Source organism: Saccopteryx bilineata, chromosome 6 (genome assembly GCF_036850765.1).
Source record: "Saccopteryx bilineata isolate mSacBil1 chromosome 6, mSacBil1_pri_phased_curated, whole genome shotgun sequence".
NCBI classification, from domain to species: Eukaryota; Metazoa; Chordata; class Mammalia; order Chiroptera; family Emballonuridae; genus Saccopteryx; species Saccopteryx bilineata.
The window spans coordinates 122,868,667-122,889,428 of NC_089495.1; the positions used below are offsets into that span (position 1 = coordinate 122,868,667).

A 20,762-nucleotide genomic window follows, 5' to 3' on the forward strand; every position below is an offset into this window, starting at 1 on the left:
ACTGGTCTGGACCCCACTTCAGGCCAACAGTATTTTCTAAGAGGACAATGGGTTATATATATTTTTTATTTTTGCTAAGAAAGTTTCTAGATGGCAGGTACTGGCTTCAGGAGTTGTCCTCAGTAGATATGGTTGGCCAAGCTGTCCTTTCTGCTTCAGCCCCTCCATGCTAGTCCTATTGCCTGCCAGCTCTCACCTAGCAGAGCCAGAAGGTCCCTGACTCTGGGCTTCCTTCATTATAGCTAACCCCCCACCCAGGGCAGCTGCAGCCTCATCTTTGTCAGGGTCCACTCTTCCCCAGGAGGCTGCATGCCCACAACCCTGGAGGTGCTGAAGAGGCCTGAGGGAGCCTGGGCCCCACCCCAGTGGCTGGAATAGGTATGCTGGGGGACAGAAGGCTGAGACCCAGCTTTGCCAGAATAGCTTTACCCAGAGAGGAGAAAGGGCAGGAGATGCAGACAGCTGCCTGTCCTCCCCCAGGTGCTGGGATTTGACAGAGAATTCTAGGCCAAGCCTGGAGGAAGGAGGAGGGAATATAATTACTGCTAATCGTGCCCCCATCACTGTGGGATCCTGCTCTGGCAGGAAACCAGAGAGGATCTGTACTCTGGGCCATCTGCATGCTGGGGCTCCCAGATGTGGCAGGGCCCTTCCAAGTGTTATGCCAGGCTGGAGGCCTGCACCGTGGTAGGGAAGACCTAGACCTCCCAGCAAAGCCTGTCCCTATCAAGGAGCCAACCCCATCCCCAACCTCCGCTGCTGTCGTCCTGGCTGAGGGGCATGCTGGGAGGCCTGCTTGGCTCGCTGACGCCGCAGCTTCACAAACACCTGGGCCTCATGGTCACCCTTCCGGCTCTCCAGCAGCTGCAGGATTGGGTCCTCTGTGAAGAGAGGTGTTTGGGGGTCAGATTGTGGGGGAGAGTCAGTGCCTGAGTAGAAGAGGGACAGCACTGCCCATTCTGCAGTCTGCAGCCAACCTGGGAACTAGTGATGGATCCACACCAGCCACGCCCACAAGACCTCCTGACGTACAAGCCTAGAGACACTCTCACTGCCTCCCGGCCAAGATGTGCTTCAGGTGGCGACTATTACTTTTTTTTTTTTTTTTTTTGACAGAGGGACAGATGGGGACAGGAAGGGAGAGAGATAAGCATCAATTCTTCATTGTGGCAATGATTACTTTCATATGTTCCTTGACTGGGGGCTAAGGCAGAGCGAGTGACCTGTTGCTCAAACCAGCGACCACGGGGTCATGTCTATGATCCCACACTCAAGCTGGCGACCTTGGGGTTTCGAACCCAGGTCATCAGTGTCCCAGTCTGACACTCTACCCACTGTGCCACTGCCTAGTCAGACATGACTATTATTGCCTTTTTTTTTTTTTTTTTGTATTTTTCCGAAGCTGGAAACGGGGAGAGACAGTCAGACAGACTCCCGCATGCGCCCGACCGGGATCCACCCGGCACGCCCACCAGGGGCGACGCTCTGCCCACCAGGGGGCGATGCTCTGCCCCTCCGGGGCGTCGCTCTGCCGCGACCAGAGCCACTCTAGCGCCTGGGGCAGAGGCCAAGGAGCCATCCCCAGCGCCCGGGCCATCTTTGCTCCAATGGAGCCTTGGCTGCGGGAGGGGAAGAGAGAGACAGAGAGGAAGGAGGGGGGGGGTGTGGAGAAGCAAATGGGCGCTTCCCCCATGTGCCCTGGCCGGGAATTGAACCCGAGTCCCCCGCACGCCAGGCCGACGCTGTACCGCTGAGCCAACTGGCCAGGGCAACTATTATTGCCTTTTAATATATATAAGAATCTTAGCAGCTCTGGCCGGTTGGCTCAGTGGTAGAGCTTTGGCCCGGTGTGTGGAAGTACCAGGTTTGATTCCTGGCTAGGGCACACAAGAGAAGCACCCATCTACTTCTCTACTCTTCCCCCTCTCCTTTTTCTCTCTCTTCCCCTCCTCTCCCCTCCCACAGTCAAGGCTCCATTGGAGCAAAGTTGGCCCAGGCACTGAGGATGGCTCCGGTTGCAAAGGAGCGATGACCCAGATGGGCAGAGCATCAACCCCTGGTGGGAAGGCCAGGTGGATCCTGGTCAGGCACTTGTGGAAGTCTGTCTCTCTGCCTGCCCACTTCTCACTTAAGAAAAAAAAAATTTTAATTAAAAGCCTGACCAGGCGGTGGCGCAGTGGATAGAGCATTGGACTGGGATGCAGAGGACCCAGGTTCGAGACCTCAAGGTCGCCAGATTGAGCCCGGGCTCATCTGGTTTGAGCAAAAAGCCCACCAGCTTGCACCCAAGGTTGCTGGCTCCAGCAAGGGGTTACTTGGTCTGCTGAAGGCCCGTGGTCAAGGCACATATGAGAAAGCAATCAATGAACAACTAAGGTGTTGCAATGCACAATGAAAACCTAATGATGCTTCTCATCTCTCTCCGTTCCTGTCTGTCTGTCCCTGTCTATCCCTCTCTCTCTCTGAAAAAAAAAAAAAAAAAAGGAGCCTGACCAGGCAGTGGTGCAGTGGGTAGAGTGTCGGACTGGGACACAGATGACCTGGGTTCGAAACCCCAAGGTCGCCAGCTTGGACTGGGATGTGGAGGACCCAGGTTCGAGACCCCGAGGTCGCCAGCTTGAGCGCTGGCTCATCTGGTTTGAACAAGGCTCACCAGCTTGAGTTCAAGGTCACTGGCTCCAGCAAAGGGTCACTCGGTCTGCTGTAGCCACCCCTCCCCCTGTCAAGGCCCATATGAGATATCAATCAATGAACAACTAAGGAACCGCAACAAAGAATTGATGTTTCTCATCTCCCTCTCTGTCTGTCCCTATCTGTCCCACTCTCTGACTCTCTGTCTCTGCCACAAAAAAAAAAGAATCTTAACTAGCCAGTGAACCTAATTGTTCTTTAGTTTATTCACCTGTAAAACAGCAATAATAGTATCTGCTTCATGGGGTGCTGTAAAAGTCAATATACGTCACGTATGCAGAACTGGCTCATAAGTGTACAAACATAACCTATGCCTGTTATCAAGATTGGCCCCTCTCCCCAGGTAAATTTGGTGACCTTCCCCCACCAGAGAAAGTCACACTACACTAGCTTAAATCATAGTGGTTTCTTTTTTTTTTTTTTTGTATTTTTCTGAAGTTGGAAACAGGAAGGCAGTCAGACAGACTCCCGCATGCGCCCGACAGGGATCCACCCGGTATGCCCACCAGGGGGCAATGCTCTTGCAACCAGAGCCATTCTAGCGCCATGGAGCCATCCTCAGTGCCCGGGCCATCTTTGCTCCAATGGAGCCTTGGCTGTGGGGCGGGGGGGGGGGGAGGAAGAGAGAGACAGAGAGGAAGGAGAGGGGGAGGGGTGGAGAAGCAGATGGGCGCTTCTCCTGTGTGCCCTGGCCAGGAATCAAACCCAGGACTCCTGCACACCAGGCCGACGCTCTACCACTGAGCCAACCGGCCAGGGCCTTATAGTGGTTTCTTGATTAGGCCCAGAGATCTCAGCAACACAAGCCACCACGCTGGCTCTACCTCTAATGAGGGATTCCTCTGACCCCCAACTTCACCTCTCTGGGGGCCCCTGTCTGAACCTTCACAGGCTGCCCCTCCCTTAAATCCCCGCCACTCCGCGTGCTCAGGCCTACCATTGATTGTAGGGTAGGTGAGGGGCAGGCGTGTCTGAGGCACCTCCCCAGGCTCTGTCTCGTTCAGGCCATGCACTGAGCACAGTGGCAGGAAGGCCTCCCCTTCCAGATCATCAGCTCCCAGTGTATCATAGTCCAGCACCGTGAGCAGGAGACACGCCCAGTCCTTCTGGCACGACTCAGCAGGCACCAGGCTGGGTCAGGGAAAGAGTTGGGCTCAGCTGCTTGCCTCACACACTGCCATCTACCCCCCACACATGGGTTCACCCCCTGGGTCCTCAGGCCAGGCCTGGGAGAATGATGCCCAGATGGATAGGGGAGTGAGGAAGGACTGCAAAGTATGGGCCATGAGGTAAGATGCCTGCTCTGACTGTGGGCTGATGCTTTAAACCAGGGGCCCAGTGTACCCGGGCTCACCTGTCTTAGAGAACAGAAGACTCTGGTTCAGGACCCTTTCCTGGAAGCAACATATGTAGGAGTCTTCTCCCAACCATCTTGCCCCTCCCAGCTTTGGGACCTATACCAGCAAACCCTTGTCCCAAGTGACCCTCCCTGGGACCCAAGTGAGTTCATCTCAGGGGAGTCTCCTGACCCCAGCCAGGAGGACCAGGCCTAAGGCAGGTTCAGGGCTGGGGAAGCGCTGCAAGCATGAGGACCCACTCACAATTCAAAGGTCTCATCAAACAGCGGGTGAAGGTCCTTCTTGTGCTTTTGGGTCTCCCGGGGAGCCAGCTCAGGGAACTCGTGCCTGGGCTCCAAGGTCAGCTGGACAAAGGGGTCACTGGAACCTGGCAAATGGCGAAGGGAGGGGACAATTGGCAACAATATCCCAGCCCTCCAACCAACCTGACTCCCTACAGCTGTGCCCCACTCAGCAGCACTGCCCCCTCCTGGTAATCCAGAGGAAATGCAGAATGCTCCCACTGGGCGAGCAGATCCCTCAGGGACTCCGAGAGCAGGGCAGGGACAGGGACTGACCAGTGAGCAGCCTCCACTCACCATTGGAATCCAGGGGCAGCAGGCTGGAAGCACTGAGCAGTTCCACACGCAGCTTCTGCTCGGAGTTGTGGTAGGAGGCCTTGACTGTTACAGCTCCTAGCTCCTCAAAGGTGGTTTCTGCCTAGGAGTGGGGCGTACGGGCAGCTTCAGCTGCAGCAAGGCTTGTGAGGCGGGGCCACGTGTGCTCAGAGAGGGCCTCAGAGGATGGGAGCCTCACCTGCTGCTGGAGGCGGGCACAGAAATACTTCTGAATGAGCTCCTGGCTGGACGCTGCCTGCAGCTCCAAGTCCCTCTGCAGAGCCTGAGAACGAGGCCCAGCCAAAAAGTCACCTGAACTGTCACAATCACACCCCAGTGGTGCCCTTCAGAAGCTTGCAGCCCAATAAGGAGACAGTGATTTGGCAGGGAAAGCTCTGGGCATTCTGGGACCACAAGCAGGGGAACATTCCCCCAGCACTGCCCTGGCAGGCAGCCAGAGGTACAGACTTCACAGGTGTGCTACCCATGTGGTTGCATAGCATCACCTCCACCATGCTGAGAATATCATGTTTGGGTTAATGCTCTGCTGTTGCTATCTTAGCATTTTAAATAATTGTTGAAAAAGAGGACCCCATTTTCATTTGGTGCTCGGTCCTGTAATTATGAAGCTGGTCCTGGACACAGGTGAGCCCAGGAAGGCAGGATCCCCCTACCCTAGATGCACCAAAAGTCCTTTACCTTGAAGGTAGCTGTGTGCAGGGCCTCAGGCGGCAGACCACAGCCCTCTGCATAGAAGCAAATCTCCAGGTTCTAGAGGATGAACAGACAGACATCAGATGTGACCTCACACACACTCTCATCAAGGTTATTATTGCTGTCATTGGTTTTATTACCTGCAGCACAATTTTCAGCCTGCTAGAGGCCAGGGGGCAGCTTCGCTGGGAGGAAGCCACCTCCACCAGCACCATGAGTGTGTGGGTCCAGAGCAGGGTCAGAAGGCTGGGGTGAGGTGCCCAGGGACGCCAGACATAGGACAGAAAGATGGAAGAGGAAGAAGCATAGATATTTTTGAGAATGGGTTGGCCTCACAGGACCCAGGCCCATCCACAGCTACTCCCCACTCCAACCCTCCACCTGCTTCACAAGTGAGCCTGGGGCCAGGGCCACAGGCAGGCAGCATAGGGAAGAAGGGCTGATTTCCTGAGGGAAGAAGGGCAAGGAGGGAGGGGGGCACAAAGAAGGCCAGTCTATCCAACATGTCACCCAACCTAGTGAATGTCTTCTCAGAATTATCAAACCCCAACAAACAAGGTGTGGGGGAGATTGGTCCCCCAGTGGCAGAATCTTGAGTCAAGATGGCAGGGGCCAGCCTGACCAGGTGGTGGCACAAGGATAGAGCATCAGACTGGGACACAGAGGACCTAGGTTCAAAACCCCGAGATCACCAGCTTGAGTGCTGGCTCATCCAGCTTGAGTGCAGGGTTGCTGGCTTGAACGTGGGATCATAGACATGACTCCATGGTTGCTGGCTTGAAACCCAAGGTCACTGGCTTGAGCAAGGGGTTACTTGCTCTGCTATAGCCCCCCGCCCCCGTCAACGCACATATGAGAAAGCAATCAATGAACAACTAAGGTGCCACAACAAATAATTGATGCTTCTTATCTCTCTCCCTTCCTACCCGTCTCTCTCTTACACAAAAGAAAAAAAAAAAAAAAGGATGGCAGTAGCCAAAATGAATAGAATTTCAGCATACCACGTGAATAAGTATCTACCTGTTGGGAGAAAATAATAGCAACCAAGCCACAAGCCTAATAACTACCTGAAATGACTGAAATTTCACATATCAAAGTGGAGTCAGGCAGTTAAGAACAACAACAAAAAAAATGTGTAATTAAGAATGGGGGACAGCCCTGGCCAGTTGGCTCAGCGGTAGAGCGTCAGCCTAGCGTGCGGAGGACCCGGGTTTGATTCCCGGCCAGGGCACACAGGAGAAGCGCCCATTTGCTTCTCCACCCCTCCGCCGTGCTTTCCTCTCTGTCTCTCTCTTCCCCTCCCGCAGCCAAGGCTCCATTGGAGCAAAGATGGCCCGGGCGCTGGGGATGGCTCTGTGGCCTCTGCCTCAGGCGCTAGAGTGGCTCTGGTCGCAACATGGCGACGCCCAGGATGGGCAGAGCATTGCCCCCTGGTGGGCAGAGCATCGCCCCATGGTGAGCGTGCCGGGTGGATCCCGGTCGGGTGCATGCGGGAGTCTGTCTGACTGTCTCTCCCCGTTTCCAGCTTCAGAAAAATGAGGAAAAAAAAAAAAAAGAATGGGGGACAGCCCTGGCCAGTTGGCTCAGTGGTAGAGCATTGGCCCGGCATGCAGGAGTCCCGGGTTCGATTCCCGGCCAGGGCACACAGGAGAAGCGCCCATCTGCTTCTCCACCCCTCCCCCTCTCCTTCCTCTCTGTCTCTCTCTTCCCCTCCCACAGCCAAGGCTCCATTGGAGCAAAGTTGGCCCAGGCGCTGAGGATGGCTCCATGGCCTCTGCCTCAGGCGCTAGAATGGCCCTGGTTGCAACAGAACAACACCCCAGATGGGCAGAGCATCACCCCCTGGTGGGCATGTCGGGTGGATCCCTGCCGGGCGCATGCGGGAGTCTGTCTGACTGCCTCCCCATTTCCAACTTCAGAAAAATACAAAAAAAAAAAAAAAAAAAAAAGAAAGAAAGCCTGACCAGGTGTGGCGCAGTGGATAGAGCGTTGGACTGGGATGCGGAAGGACCCAGGTTCGAGATCCTGAGGTCGCCAGCTTGAGCATGGGCTCATCTGGCTTGAGCAAAGAGCTCACCAGCTTAGACCCAAGGTCGCTGGCTCCAGCAGGGGGTTACTCGGTCTGCTGAAGGCCCGTGGTCAAGACACATGTGAGAAAGCAATCAATGAACAACTAAGAAGTCGCAACGCGCAACGAGAAACTGATGATTGATGCTTCTCATCTCTCTCCGTTCCTGTCTGTCTGTCCCTGTCTATCTCTGCCTCTGTAAAAAAAAAAAAAAAAAAAAAAAAAGCCCTGGCCGGTTGGCTCAGTGGTAGAGCGTCAGCCTGGTGTGCAGGAGTCCTGGGTTCGATTCCTGGCCAGGGCACACAGGAGAAGCGCCCATCTTGCTTCTACACCCCTCCCCCTCTCCTTCCTCTCTGTCTGTCTCTTCCCCTCCTGCAGCCAAGGCTCCATTGGAGCAAAGTTGGCCTGGGCACTGAGGATGGCTCTGTGGCCTCTGCCTCAGGTGCTAGAATGGCTCTGATTGCAGCAGAGCGACACCCCAAGATGGGCAGAGCATCGCCCCCTGGTGGGCATGCCGGGTGGATCCCGGTCGGGTGCATGCAGGAGTCTGTCTGACTGCCTCCCTGTTTCCAACTTCGGAAAAATACAAAAAAAAAAATAATAATAAATAAATAAATAATAAAAAAAGGGGGGACGTTTGCTTGACCAGTGGTGGTGCAGTGGATAAAGCATCAACCTGGAACGCTGAGGTCAATGGTTTGAAGACCTTGGGCTTGCCTGGTCAAGGCACATTCGGGAGTTGATGCTTCCTGTTCCTCCCCAATCTTTTCTCTCTCTCTCTCTCTTTCTCTCCCTCTAAAGTGAATACTACTGCTACTACTAATAATAAAAGAATGGGGAAGGTTTACATTAAAAGTAGTTAGCTTAGGGCCCTGGCCGGTTGGCTCAGTGGTAGAGCGTCGGCCTGGCGTGCAGAAGTCCCGGGTTCAATTCCCGGCCAGGGCACACAGGAGAAGCGTCCATCTGCTTCTCCACCCCTCCCCCTCTCCTTCCTCTCTGTCTCTCTCTTTCCCTCCCGCAGCCGAGGCTCCATTGGGGCAAAAGATGGCCTGGGCGCTGGGGATGGCTCCTTGGCCTCTGCCCCAGGCGCTAGAATGGTTCTGGTTGCGACAGAGCGATGCCCAGATGGGCAGAGAATTGCCCCCTGGTGGGCGTGCCGGGTGGATCCCGGTCGGGCGCATGCGGGAGTCTGTCTGACTGCCTCCCCGTTTCCAGCTTCAGAAAAATACAAAAAATAAAAATTAAAAAAAAAAGTAGTTAGCTTATTCAACAGTTTTATTTTAATTAATTAATTTTTTTGTGGAATAACAAAAGACCTTATTGAGTACAGCACATCTCCCGCCCGGCGAAGTTCCCTGGCCCTGAGGAAAGATGGAGGCCAGGGAAGTCACAAGGATTAAACCGCGTGGGAGATATTTAAAGGGTCCCTCTAGGGAAGTCGGGTTAATATGACGTGGATTCAACAGTTTTATTATGTACCAGACACTGTTATAAGGGCGAGACAGTAGAAAGGAAAGCTCCTACCTTAGTGGAGATCGAATTCTGTTTTATGTAAAAATCAGAGCCAAACAACTGGCATACTGTGGCCTAAGTGGCTCTCGTGGGGCCCCACTGCATCATTAGTATCAGAGCATAGCTCTAGGGGGAAGGGCCAGCAGCCGCCTCAAGGCCAGAGGACCTATCATCATTGTCACTGTCATCGTCACTGCAGTGCACAGACCACTTCCTTTGTGCAGGCACTGCTCTTAGCACTTCACATGACTCATTTAGTCCTTAAGAGGGGCCAGAATTATGATCATCCACACAGAAAACTTAAGTAATCTGCTCAAGGCCATCCACCAATCAGTGGTAAAGCTGGAGTATGAATCCAGCTCATCCAGATCCCATGCCCTTGACCTCATTCCCCACTGTCTGGTGTGCTGAGCCCCTGCTTTAAGAAAGACTCAAACTAGAAGTGCCTCTCAATCATGGGAGAGGAACGCCAGTTGCCTGTAACATTATAAGAGTATGACTGCAGTCTGTAAAGCAGGAAGATGGCCTGGAGCTAATGGAGAAAGGATAGGCAGGTAGTAAGTCAACTCCCTGTCCCTGCAGCAAGCATTTAAGCAGAGGCTGGTGACATCCTCCCCTGCAAATGGATGCTGAGGCCAGGAGGGAGGGGCAGGTGGAGGACAGGTGAGGTGGTAGGCACCACAGGGCCAGGCAGCTGTTACAGACCTGTTGAAGTTCTCCTGCACCAAGTTGGTGTTCATGTAGCAGAGCTCCACCTCCAGGAATTTCATCAGGGGTAAAATGGCCTGGGGACAGGGGTGGGCAGTACATCCAGCTTTGGTCCATTCAGTTCCCACCCCAGCTCCCTTGCCTGACCAGGGAGAGGGAACAGGACCAGGAACTTTGTGTGCAGCATTTGGAATTTCTGCAGGAGCTGGCCCTGCCCACAGCTGGCTCTAGTCACACTGGCCTTTTGAATCTGCTAGGAATGGTCCCACCTCAGGGCCTTGGCCCTTGCTGTTCCCTCCCCTAGAAAGCCCCTTGGCTCCTCTTGCTTCCTCTAGGTCTTGACTCAGCTATCTCCCATTGAGTAAGGCCTTCCCTGACCACTATCTAAAAATACAACCCTCTGGCCTGACCTGTGGTGGCGCAGTGGATAAAGGGTTAGCCTGGAGAGCTGAGGTTGCCCTTTGAAACTCTGGGCTTGTCTGGTCAAGGCACATAAGGGAGCTGATGCTTCCTGCTTCTTCCCTCCTCCTCCTCTCTCTTTCTCCTCTCTAAAATGAATAAAATCTAAAAAAAATATTTTAAAAATACAACCCTCTGACACTTCCCATGTCTTTTGTGTTTTTTCTCTTTAGCACTTAGGATTATCTAAGGCTCCATGTGTGTGTCCATATGCGCATATGTAACCACACCTATTTAGTTACAGCGACAGCCCTCTTTATATAGACTTAGTTCTTCTTTCATCTCCCCCACAAGAATGTAAACCCTAGAAAGGCAGGGATTTTTGTCATGATGTTCACTATATATATCCCCTGTACTTAAATCAATGCCTAGGACAAACTGAGTGCCTAAATAGTTGATGAATTACCTCCCAAAACATCAAAGGTATGCATTACTATCTCTGCTGACAGATGAGGAAACTGAGGTCAGTTGGCTTGTGTGAATAGGACAGCTATGCTGGTAGGCAGCCGAGAAAAATGGGTGCCCACGTCTGTTTGGCTCAGAGTTCAAATCCTGCCCCACTGCAGCCCCCACATTAACAGTCAATGGTGGGAGAGCCCGTGGACTGTCCCAACCCTGCCCCTTTTGCATCCAAGGAAGAAACCGAGGCCTGGGAAGGAACGTTCCTTGCCCAAGTCTAGGGGATTTAACTATCTCTGACACTCTATGACCTTTGGCTTCCTAGCCCCCCCCCCCAAGCCCCTTTGCAATCCTAGACCCATAGAGTTGACAAAGGTCAGTGAGCAGGAAGGGCACTCACATCCTCCAGCAGGACGGACTCCCTGACACCCACCAGATTCCAGATGTGCTTGGCAATGCCCACCTCCAGCTGGGGACACAAAATAGTAGGGGAAAGGCCAGGGCCTGAGTTTAGATCCAGGAAAGGGTTGGGGCAAGTTCTGGTGGGGGCGCTTCAGGCTGAGGATGGGTGGGGCGAGGTCACTGCAGGTTAGATAAAGTACCTGCTCAGCTAGGGTGCGGACTCCAGTGCGAATCTCATGGCTTAGCCCTGCTAGAGCGCCCTGCAACTGGGCATGCAGTGTGTTCTGCAGCTGCCCTTGCTCTAGCACAGCCCCTACTCGCTGCTCCAGCGCCTCCCATGCCAGCTGGGTAGGCAGCCTGCCAATCACCAGCCGCAGCTGCTCCATGTCATTCACCACCACGCACAGCTGGGGGCAGGCATGAGCACAGATATGTAGAGTTTCCTGAATAGTGGTAGGTGGGGCAGTCTGTATCCCCACCCCAGCCCAACCCCAGCTTGGGCCCTTACCATATTGGCAGCCTGGCCCTGGTCCTTCTGGCCTGCAGCGAGCTCACAAGCCCGGGCCTTTATTAGGCTGCAATACACCAGGGCCAGCCGACAGGTGTCCTAGGGTGGGGAGATGATTAATGGTGAAGGCACAGGAATCTCAGTGACTTGGGGGATTTAGGACCTAGGCCTTTGAAAGCTGTTTGGGAGAAACAGGGCAGGGTGAGAATGAGGCTGTCCTAGAAGGTGGGGAAGAACACGTGGAAGACACAGCACCTCCACGAACTTGACAGTGATCATGAAGGCCTCCTCTGGGTCGGGCCAGTCCAGCTGCCGGGCAGTGTGGCTGATCTGGGCGAAGCAGGTAGACAGATCCACAGCTGATGTGCTATGCTTGGTCATTTCACCCAGGGGCACCAGCTGGGAGACAGGGGAGCACTCAGAAAGGAGGGCTCAGGACTTGCCAAATTCATGTCCCTACTTTCCTCCCTCCTCCTGCAGGCATTCAGAGCTTCTGCCATCTGCAAACAGAGCCAAGCAGGTGGCTACATGAGAGCAAGCAAGGCTCTGTCAGTAAACAACCAGCCTAAAAGCATTCTTTCTTTTTCTAATGTTTATTTTATTGATATTTAGAGAGAGAAGTAGGGAGAGAGAGATAGGAACATCAATCTGTGCTCTGACTAGGGGTCGAATCGATAACCTCTGCACTTCAGGACAATGTTCTAACCAACTGAGCTATCCAGCCAGGGTTACAAGCATCCTTTCGCCAGTTACCTGCTTCTGCACATCCTCAAATCGCAGCAGAGCCTGAAGCCCCACCCTAAAGCTGGCCCCGCCTCAGCCCAGGTCCCACCCAGCCCCGGCCCCGCCCCCACCTTGTCCATCTGCACAGCACGCCGCACCCGCACAAGAGCGACACTATATGTCTTCTGCAGCCAGGAGGGGATGGCCGGCTGGAACCAGTGATGGAAGCCCTCGAGCGCCAGGACTCCGTCTCTGGGGAAAGCCAGGACTCAACCGGGGGGAAGGCCGGGGCCAGCGCAGGCTGCCGGCTCTCCTGGATTCTCCTGTCCCCTGCCCACCCACAGCCTGCCTGCTGCTCACCTCTCCGAGGGCACTGGGCCCAGCTGGCAGAGATCCTTGAGGCTCATGTAGAGCTGAAACAGACTCTCGCCCATCTCTGGGGACATGGGGACACTCACTGCTGCTGCTGTGTGGTCCTGCACCCGCTTGGCCACCTGTAAAGGGATGGTGTGGTGGGCAGGGCTCCAGAGCAGGGGTGGAGAGAGCGGCCTAGAGACATGGGGAGAGACTCACCAGCCACTGAAGCTCCAGAAAAGCCATAGAGAAGAGGTTGATCTTAAGAGCACTGTAGGAAAGGCAGTGGCTATGACCTCATGACACACATTGGGGGTCCCTCTGATCCCCATTCTGAACTCCTGCCCAACTCCCTCTTGACCCAGCCACCTGCTCACTTGTGAAAGATCTTGTTCCATGTATGCTTGCACTGGTGCAGATCGCCAACGATGTCCTGTACCAGGCTCAGCAAGGCCTTGCTGGCCTCCAGCATGCCCTGGCAGGGATACAGATGAGCTGAGCAGGGCTGGGGGAAGCAGATGACCTTCTTTCCACCCTGCACAGCCCCTCACCTGCACCATGGGCTGATGGTGTTGCTGCTTCAGGTGGAACCATTCAACGGTGCCAGTCTATGGGCAAAGAGGCAGTTAGCAGTTGCTTGACCCAGACACATGCCCTCTCCATCCCCAGGGTGGGTACCATACCCGCAGTGCCTCAGTCACCAGGCGGGGCAGTGGGGCACTGTCAGGGCACAGTTCTCTGAATGCTTTCATCTTGCACATCTGTACCAGGACCCTGTGGAGTCAGACAACTTGCTACCCTATACTCACTCCTCCAGTAGCTTCCTCACCCCTCTATGTGCCCCAGCTGCCCCCTTGTCCCTGATCCCACTGACCTGAGGAGAGACTGCAGCCGGGCTGGGGAGTCGGAGACGGAAAGGGGGAAGACAGTGCGGAACCTCCGGATGAGGGAGAGGCCATAGGCCAGCAGGGAGCTGAATGAGGTGGTCAGCTCTTCTAACTGCAGGCCAGGAACATGCTGTGAGGCCAGCCCTGCTGATGGGGCTCAGCCACTCCCCCTCCCTGGGCCTTGCCTGCTCAACTCCCGTTGCCCTGCCCGAGCCCACCTGTTCCTCTTTGAGCCGGCCCTGGATCCACTGGTACTCAATGCTGGTGATGGGGTGCAGGAGGCAGCTGCTGGGGAACTCCAGGCTCTGGTAGACACGACTGTAGGCCAGCCACTGCCTGTGGCAGACAGAAGCCTGGCCACGTTGGGCACTTCCCTTCCCATTGCTCACCCAGCTTCGGGGAGGGCCAGAGCTTCCCCCTGCCCCAAAGCTTCCTGGAGTTAGCCATGGACCCGTAGAGACTGAAAGTAACCCATAGATATTTTTGTTTCTATAGTGCTTTTCTATTTTTTAGATTTATTTATTTATTTATTTATTTATTTATTTATTTATTTATTTATATAGAGAGAGGATAGAGAAAGAGAGGGGAGAAGTGAGAAGCATCAACTCGTAGTAGTTGCTTCCATTATGTGCCTTGACCGGACAAGCCCAGGGTTTCAAACTGGCGACCTCAGTGTTCCGGGACAACTCTTTATCCACTGCGCCATCACAGGTCAGGCCCGATAGTGCTTTTCAAACATGTAAATTAGTCACCCATCTTTTAAATTAGGATATTTGTGACTTAAAAATTCAGGCTTTTGCCTGACCTGTGGTGCCGCAGTGGGTAAAAGCGTCGACCTGGAACGCTGAGGTCACCGGTTCAAAACCCCAGGCTTGCCTGGTCAAGGCACATATGGGAGTTGATGCTTCCTGCTCCTCCCTCTGTTCTTTCTATCTCTTTCCTCTGTCTCTTTCTCTCTCTGTGTCTCCTCTCTCTAAAAAAATGAAATAAAAAAATGTAAAAAAAAAAAAAAATTCAGGCTTTCTTGCTTCTTTTGGAAAATCAGATTTGGTGATGTGAGCATTCATGCACGTGCAGATAACACTGGCTGGAACTTCCCTTGAGACAGACAGTTCAGGGGAAACTTCTCAGAGGTGATGGTGGAGCTGAGACCAGGCATGAGTGAAAGGATGCAGGAGGGGGTGGGGAGAGAGCCACCCAAGGACAAGCCTTGGTACTACTGTTCTTGTTGGGACATAGCAGCACCTGCATGACAAGCTTGGGCCCCAGGGGTGGGGTGGAGTGGGGCAAACTAGACCCTCACTATTGGAGCCTGTTACTGCCTGTTCCAGTCTCCAGTCTCACCTGTATCCCTCACCTGTCCAGGAATACCTACCTGCTCACAGTCTTAGAGCTGCCTCCTCCTACCCCTGACCCAAATGCCAATGTCTAGACCCAGCCCAGAACAGCACCCAGTGTGCCCTCTTCTGACTCCTCACGTGCACTGAAATGTCTGTGAGCTCACACATGCCCCCTCTTAGGTCCCACAATCTGCTGTGGCACTGGGAATGTGACAGGTCCTCAACATGGATTCCATAACCTCAGTGCATAGATTTGTTGACTGGAAGCAATGGTGTTTATTCTATTTTTTTTTTTTTTTTTACCAATCAGCTTTCTAATATCAGCCCCTTCTCTTGGCAGACTCTTTCAGACTTTCCATTTCAAGCTTCTTTCACATGGCTATTTTTTGCATATGTATCTAAAAGTTGCTAATAAAACAAAAACTGGTTTTTTTGTTTATTCTATTGGAAGGCAATGGTGTTAAGAAGTGGGACTAGGGTCTGGGGCAGGAGAAGCAAACTCCAATGCCCAGAAGGACTAAGGTGATGTCAGGGAGTGAAGTGGGCCTGATGGCGCCTGTGACAGTCTGGGGAGGACATGCTACTCTGCTCTGACCAAGTGCAGCCCAGCCAAATGACAGCTCTGACACTGGATGAGAAGCAGGGGATGAATTTGTAGGGGAATTTCCAGAATTTCACTGTAACTGACTCAAAACTGAAAAACGCAGTTTGGGCCACACAGAAATCTCTCGAGGATTAGACTTTGGGCTGCCAACCCAAACGGGGATAGGCAGGGAGGGAGAAAGTGGTGCACTCACGCCATGGACTGGTGGAAGTCAGACAGATCCTTCTGTGTGGCATGGAGAAATAAGATGGTGGCAGCCTGGGGATTCAGTGACCCATCCCAGGAGGTGCTCCCTGCCTGAGGGTACAAGTAGAGAGGTATCAGGGTCTGGCAGGTAGACCCTGGCCCTGCCCAGCACTGGAAGGGCAGTACCTGGTGCTGGGTGACCTCGTGGGACACGAACTGCTGCAGCAGGTGGAGATGCACTGTATAGCTGGGCTGGGTGCGGCTGGCGGCTGTGGCTCTCTGCAGTCGGGCCAGTGCGACCGTGAGCAGAGCACCCCACGCCCGCTATGGTTCGTCCAACCCAGCTGGTCCACCAGGAGGCCCTTGGCCCTGGTCCCAGACCTACCCGCTTGTGAATGAGCTGGAACTGGAGGTGGCACTGACCACGGTCTGGGTAGGTCTCAGTGCACGGCTCCAGAGGGTACCACTGATCCTCCCGGCAGTGCAGGTCCTGGCAATCCAGGCAGTCAGGAGATGCCCATGCCCATGAGTGGGGACAGGAAGGTGATGGGCGGCAGACCCCCAAGCTCAGCTTGGTGTAGACCTGGAACCCCTCCCACAAACCCCTCACAAACCCCCTTTCTGCCTCTCTCCTGGGCCTCTTTCCCCAGCCCACTTACCTGTAGCCTCAGAACTACATTCCCTAGAAAGTCATCCTGGCCTTTGTCCTTCCGGGCCTCCTTAAAGATCCTGTTCCAGGCAGGATACATGAGGGAGGGAGATGGGTCAAGAGCCTGAAGTGGTCAGGATGGCATGTGACCCCACCTGTGATCACAGAGGCTAGGACAGAACCTGCAGCCCAGCAACCAGTATGCATGTGGTTGGTGGAGTATAAGGAGCCCCGACTCCTTCCTCGGGAGCCCCAGGCACTCACCTTCGCAGCCCATGCAGATCTGTAAGCTCCCCAAGCTTCTGCCTGACAGATTCCACAGTGTCCAGGTCCCTGGTGGGGCAGCAGTTTGAGCTGGAGGCAGAGAGGGGGTCCTAGGAGCCCCTGACCCCTTTGGTTGGAGGATCTGACACCCTCACCCCTACCCCCTTGTCGCTTGTCTTTTCCACCTGCCACAGCAGGGCACATTCCTCACCACATGTCCAGATGGAAGCTCGAGTTGCTTATGTCCTCAAACTCCCTGTAGGGAGAAAGGCATGGCTGAGGGCATGAAGGGTAGAACCACCATGCAGGCCACAGGCGACCCCGCCCACTGCCTGTCCCATAAAGCTGCCGTCCCCAGTAGTATCACTCACTGTGGAATCTTAGCCCCTTTCTTTCTTTCTTTCTTTCTTTCTTTCTTTCTTTCTTTCTTTCTTTCTTTCTTTCTTTCTTTCTTTTTAAAAAATTTTTTTTTAGAGACAGAGAGAGAGTCAGAGAGAGGGATAGACAGGGACAGACAGACAGGAACGGAGAGATGAGAAGCATCAATCATTAGTTTTTTGTTGAGCATTGCGACACCTTAGTTGTTCATTGATTGCTTTCTCATACGTGCCTTGACCATGGGGCTACAGCAGTCTGAGTAATCTCTTGCTTGAGCCAGTGACCTTAGGTCCAAGCTGGTGAGCTTTTGCTCAAACCAGATGAGTCCGCGCTTAAGCTGGCGACCTTGGGGTCCTGAACCTGGGTCCTCTGCATCCCAGTCCGACGCTCTATCCACTGCACCACTGCCTGGTCAGGCTTAGCCCCTTTCTTTAAACTTCCTCTCCCCTCCCCAACACACCCCTCCTAAATAAGGCTTCATCATTTAAGGTTAAGGCTAAATCAACCTAGCTGTGCTGACCTTCCGCACTCACTAGCATACATGGCATTTATGCCACTGCAGTCTTATCCATTTCTCCTGCTGCAGGAGTAGGCTGCTCTTCTGGTCAAGCCAGGCCCCTTCCCGAGCCAGGAAGTCCTGCTGATCTCACTGGCCCATACTATGGAGAGTAGCCCCAGACGAGTGGGGGCTGGGACAGGACCACGTACAGGATGAAGGTCTCGTCCCAGACAGGGTTGAGTGTCTGGGCGATGACCTGGGTGCGGTGGGTCTGTTCCTCAGGAATGGTGTGCTTCACCACAGCCTTCTGCTGCCGCCGTGACCCGGGGCTGCCTGCAGGCATGCCCACCCCCTGCTCGATGCCCAGCAGGCAGTAGGGGTCACTGAATCCTGGGGAAGATGGGAGGACAAGGCAGCCAGGGTGTTGGCTGGGCTCCTTGGGAGGGTTCCTCACCACTCCCCACCCCGAGAGCAGAGCCCCTCACCACCTTAGACTCTTAAGTCAAGGAGCCATCAGTGCTGGGGCAGCCCTGGGGGCCATTCGGGAGAGTGGAGCATCCACCATGAGTTCTGGGACAGATTGTGATGGGAGAGGAATGAGCCAGGAAGGAGGCCTTCAGGCTCCCCACCACCTACTCACCACTGACATCCTTGCCCAGAATGCCCTTGGCTTGTTTCACCGTGGCCTTCAGACAAAATATTGGCTTCTGGAGAGAAAGATGGGAGCACCTGAGTCCCAGAGGGAGCTGGGCTTCCCAGTCCCTGTCCTGGCCCAGGATGACCCTGGGCCAGGGTTACCTGGAGCTCCTGGACCTGCTTTAGCCTCTGCTGATGCTCCTCGGGTTCCACGTGGAAGGCCTGGTGGGGTGGGAGTGTGGGAGGCTTGGGGCAAGGCCGGGGGAGTGGCCAGGGAGGGAGCTAGGAGTCCTGAGTCCAGGCTGCAGGACAGGGTGGGGCAGGCGGGATGGGGACTGGGCTTACCTCCTGCAGGTATCGCAGCAGCTCAGAGGCCTCCTGCACGTGGTTGGGCTCAGGCTTACCCAGGCGGTGCAGGACAGTGTAGAGAGCTTCCTCATAGAGCAGGACCCGCTGAGACATAGCAGGGTCACCTCAGGGTCCCTGTCCACCCTCCAAAAGGTCTGAGCCCCACCAATCCCTAGGCATCAACACCACATGCCCAAAGCAACCACACATGCAGGAGAGCAGAGGAGGCTGATGGCATCAGCCTTGGCCAGGAGCCCAGGGGACTGTTTGGGAGGACATAGGGCTGCTTCCCAGCACCTCTCTGTGCCCCCCAACACTCCGATTCTTACCTCCTCAGGGGAGAACTGGTGGGATGGAGGCTCGATCTGGGGAGCAAGATGAAAAGACTAAGTGCCCAAGAGGCCTGGGCCTGGACAGCAGGAACGGCTCCTCACAGAACAGGCCCGGGCCCTGTGGGGCTCCTGTCTCCAACCCCACCAGTGCCGCACACCTGTTCCCACAGCAGGCCTCCTGGGGCTCTGACCCCTGGGCTGCCTTCCTCATTCCCGGGCCTGTGGTTGGTGAGTTCCATTGGCGCTCAGCTGCCCCAGCAGCGTATGCTCTCAGCACCCGGGGCCCCCACCTCTTTTACTTCCCCAGAGGAAACAGCACTGCTTATCGGGGCCACGCTCGCACCCAGCGGCGGAAGTGAGGCCCAGCAGCGGAGGTGGGAGACTGGGGGGTCATATCAGCAAGGCTGGAGGTTGCTCAGCTGGTCCCCAAGCAGTCTGGCCCCAGCAGAGGCACTCCCTCCCTAACAGAGATGGCGCTTTTGGAGCTGGAAGAGCAGAGTGGGGTGGGAATCTGGTCCACCAGAGAGAGGGACCTCAGACCCCAGACCTAAGGACAAGGGGTGGCCCAGAAAACACATAGACTCTGCTCTGCTGACCCAGAAGGCTCTGCCCAGGGGACAGGGTAGGCAAGGGAGGTGACCACACCCTCAGCTCCAGCCCCAGAGAGGTGAGGCCCTGGCTCTCTAAGACTGCAGAGCCCCACCCAGGCCAGCTCTTCTCCCCACTGAGGTCACTCCTACCTCCTGAGTGGTTTGGGGCAGGGGATCCTGTAGCTCTGGGACCCTGAGGCGCCTCATCTTGATGGCCTGGCGCAAGAGGGGAGGGCGCTGCTGGGTATGGTTGAGTGTCGCCATGGTGGTCAGCTCTGCCCTTCCCCTCTGCTGTGCCTGCTGCTGCTGGGTGAAGATAGTGAAGCCACAGGATTATGCAAAGAGTTCAGGGCTGCCACCCTGTGCCAGGGGAGGGGCAAAGGAGGGCGGGTAGGGAGAGGGTCAGGTCAGGGTTTCATCACCTTAGAGATCCCCTCAGACCTCTGCACCTTCCTCCTTGCACTGACCTGGCAGGGATCCTGGGAGGAATTCTCCAAGGCTGGAGGCAGAAGTAGATGCAGTGGGCGGGCCTGCCTCACCCCATCCTACCACAGAGGCTCTGGGGAGGATCTAGTGCTCTCCAGCAGGGCATGTCAGGGCAGGCCAGACATTAGCCCTGCCCCATCCCAAGTGCTGTACTGACCTGGGCTAGGGACTGAGGGAAGTCACCCTGGATGGGTGGCTTCGCACCCATAGACTTCCTGCATGGGCCCCAAACCTGAGTTGGGAGTGGGCAGGGCATAGGCTTATAGCCAACTGCTCAGCCTGCTCTACTCCACAGGTGACATTCCACCAAGGTGACGAGGCCAAGCTGCACCAGGTAGGGACAGCCCTATGGCCCCTGCCCCCACAAGGACAGTCAGGAGGGTGCTCCCTTCAAATGTCCTTGTAGGGGATTTAGCCACCAACCCCAGCAGTTCCTGAGTGGGGCTGGTGAGAAGGGTGACTGGGAGGCAGTGCCCAGCCTCTGTTGAGAGGGCACCTTGTTCCAAAAGAGGCAGGAAAGTGGACACTTTACTTTCAGAAAGTGTTCAGCTTTCTCAGATCTGAGAACTGCTGATGCCATGCCCAGGGCCTTCCTCCAGGACAAGGTGGGTGGGCAGATCTGGGCATAGACTTTGGCTTTCTTACTCTCCCCTGCTGGGCACTAAGGTTCACAAGGAGGGTGGCAGGGAGCACGTCCTGCAGGGGCCAGCCTCACCAAACTTCAGAAGTGCTCCCATCACTAGCCAGACATGCCCCTTCTGGCCAAGTCTGGGGCCTGGGCCACATTTCCATGAGGTGCTGAGCACACATTAGCAAACCTGTCCCTGCCTCCAAAGCCTCCCATCCAGGGCAGTTGCTGGGCTGCACCATGCCCCAGGGGACTCAGTGGGTGGGCACAGGTGCTGAGTAACCACCAGGGAATAGAGACAGGAGAGGCCTTAGCTTCCTGGGCCCAAATGGGCCATGAGAACAAGGGACTCACACAAGCAGGGAACACTGTCTCTCCTGAGCTTCTCTGGGGCCCTCAACAGCCATATAGCTTTCCTTCCCAGGGTTCATTTTGGTCACCAC

The 20,762-nt window shown here is 55.0% G+C and overlaps 1 protein-coding gene across 7 annotated transcripts; it reads right to left on the reverse strand.

Moving 5' to 3' along the window:
* Positions 1–83: 83 nt before the first annotated feature.
* UNC13D (unc-13 homolog D) lies at positions 84–20,719 on the reverse strand. 7 transcript variants are annotated; one of them, XM_066235171.1, is made up of 33 exons: positions 20,674–20,719; positions 19,356–19,704; positions 18,613–18,648; positions 18,281–18,388; positions 18,098–18,157; positions 17,940–18,006; positions 17,509–17,689; positions 16,634–16,678; positions 16,423–16,491; positions 16,169–16,238; positions 15,895–15,999; positions 15,696–15,788; positions 15,517–15,620; positions 13,598–13,715; positions 13,367–13,491; positions 13,176–13,266; positions 13,044–13,100; positions 12,870–12,967; positions 12,712–12,763; positions 12,499–12,632; positions 12,270–12,390; positions 11,671–11,814; positions 11,416–11,514; positions 11,108–11,314; positions 10,906–10,974; positions 9,645–9,724; positions 5,500–5,605; positions 5,345–5,416; positions 4,845–4,928; positions 4,628–4,748; positions 4,293–4,416; positions 3,629–3,822; positions 84–881 (listed from the first exon to the last, which is right to left on the reverse strand). In XM_066235171.1, the coding sequence occupies exons 2-33, from the start codon at positions 19,467–19,469 to the stop codon at positions 727–729; spliced, it is 3,303 nt and encodes a 1,100-aa protein (XP_066091268.1). In that variant the 5' UTR covers positions 19,470–19,704; positions 20,674–20,719; the 3' UTR covers positions 84–726. The 7 variants fall into 7 exon arrangements, with proteins under 7 accessions (XP_066091268.1, XP_066091269.1, XP_066091270.1 ...); XM_066235172.1 differs by lacking the exon at positions 20,674–20,719 and having other exon boundaries at positions 19,356–19,508; positions 19,673–20,652; XM_066235173.1 differs by lacking the exon at positions 20,674–20,719 and having other exon boundaries at positions 19,356–19,511; positions 19,673–20,652.
* Positions 20,720–20,762: the final 43 nt, after the last annotated feature.

Coding starts and splice junctions, on each gene's coding strand:
- UNC13D (XM_066235171.1), bottom strand. CDS start 19,469: ATGGCGACACTCAACCATACCCAGCAGCGCCCTCCCCTCTTGCGCCAG. Junction 18,158..18,280: donor TGCTGCGATACCTGCAGGAG/GTAAGCCCAGTC, acceptor CCACCCCACCAG/GCCTTCCACGTGGAACCCGA. Junction 16,000..16,168: donor ATGTAGTTCTGAGGCTACAG/GTAAGTGGGCTG, acceptor CTGGATTGCCAG/GACCTGCACTGCCGGGAGGA.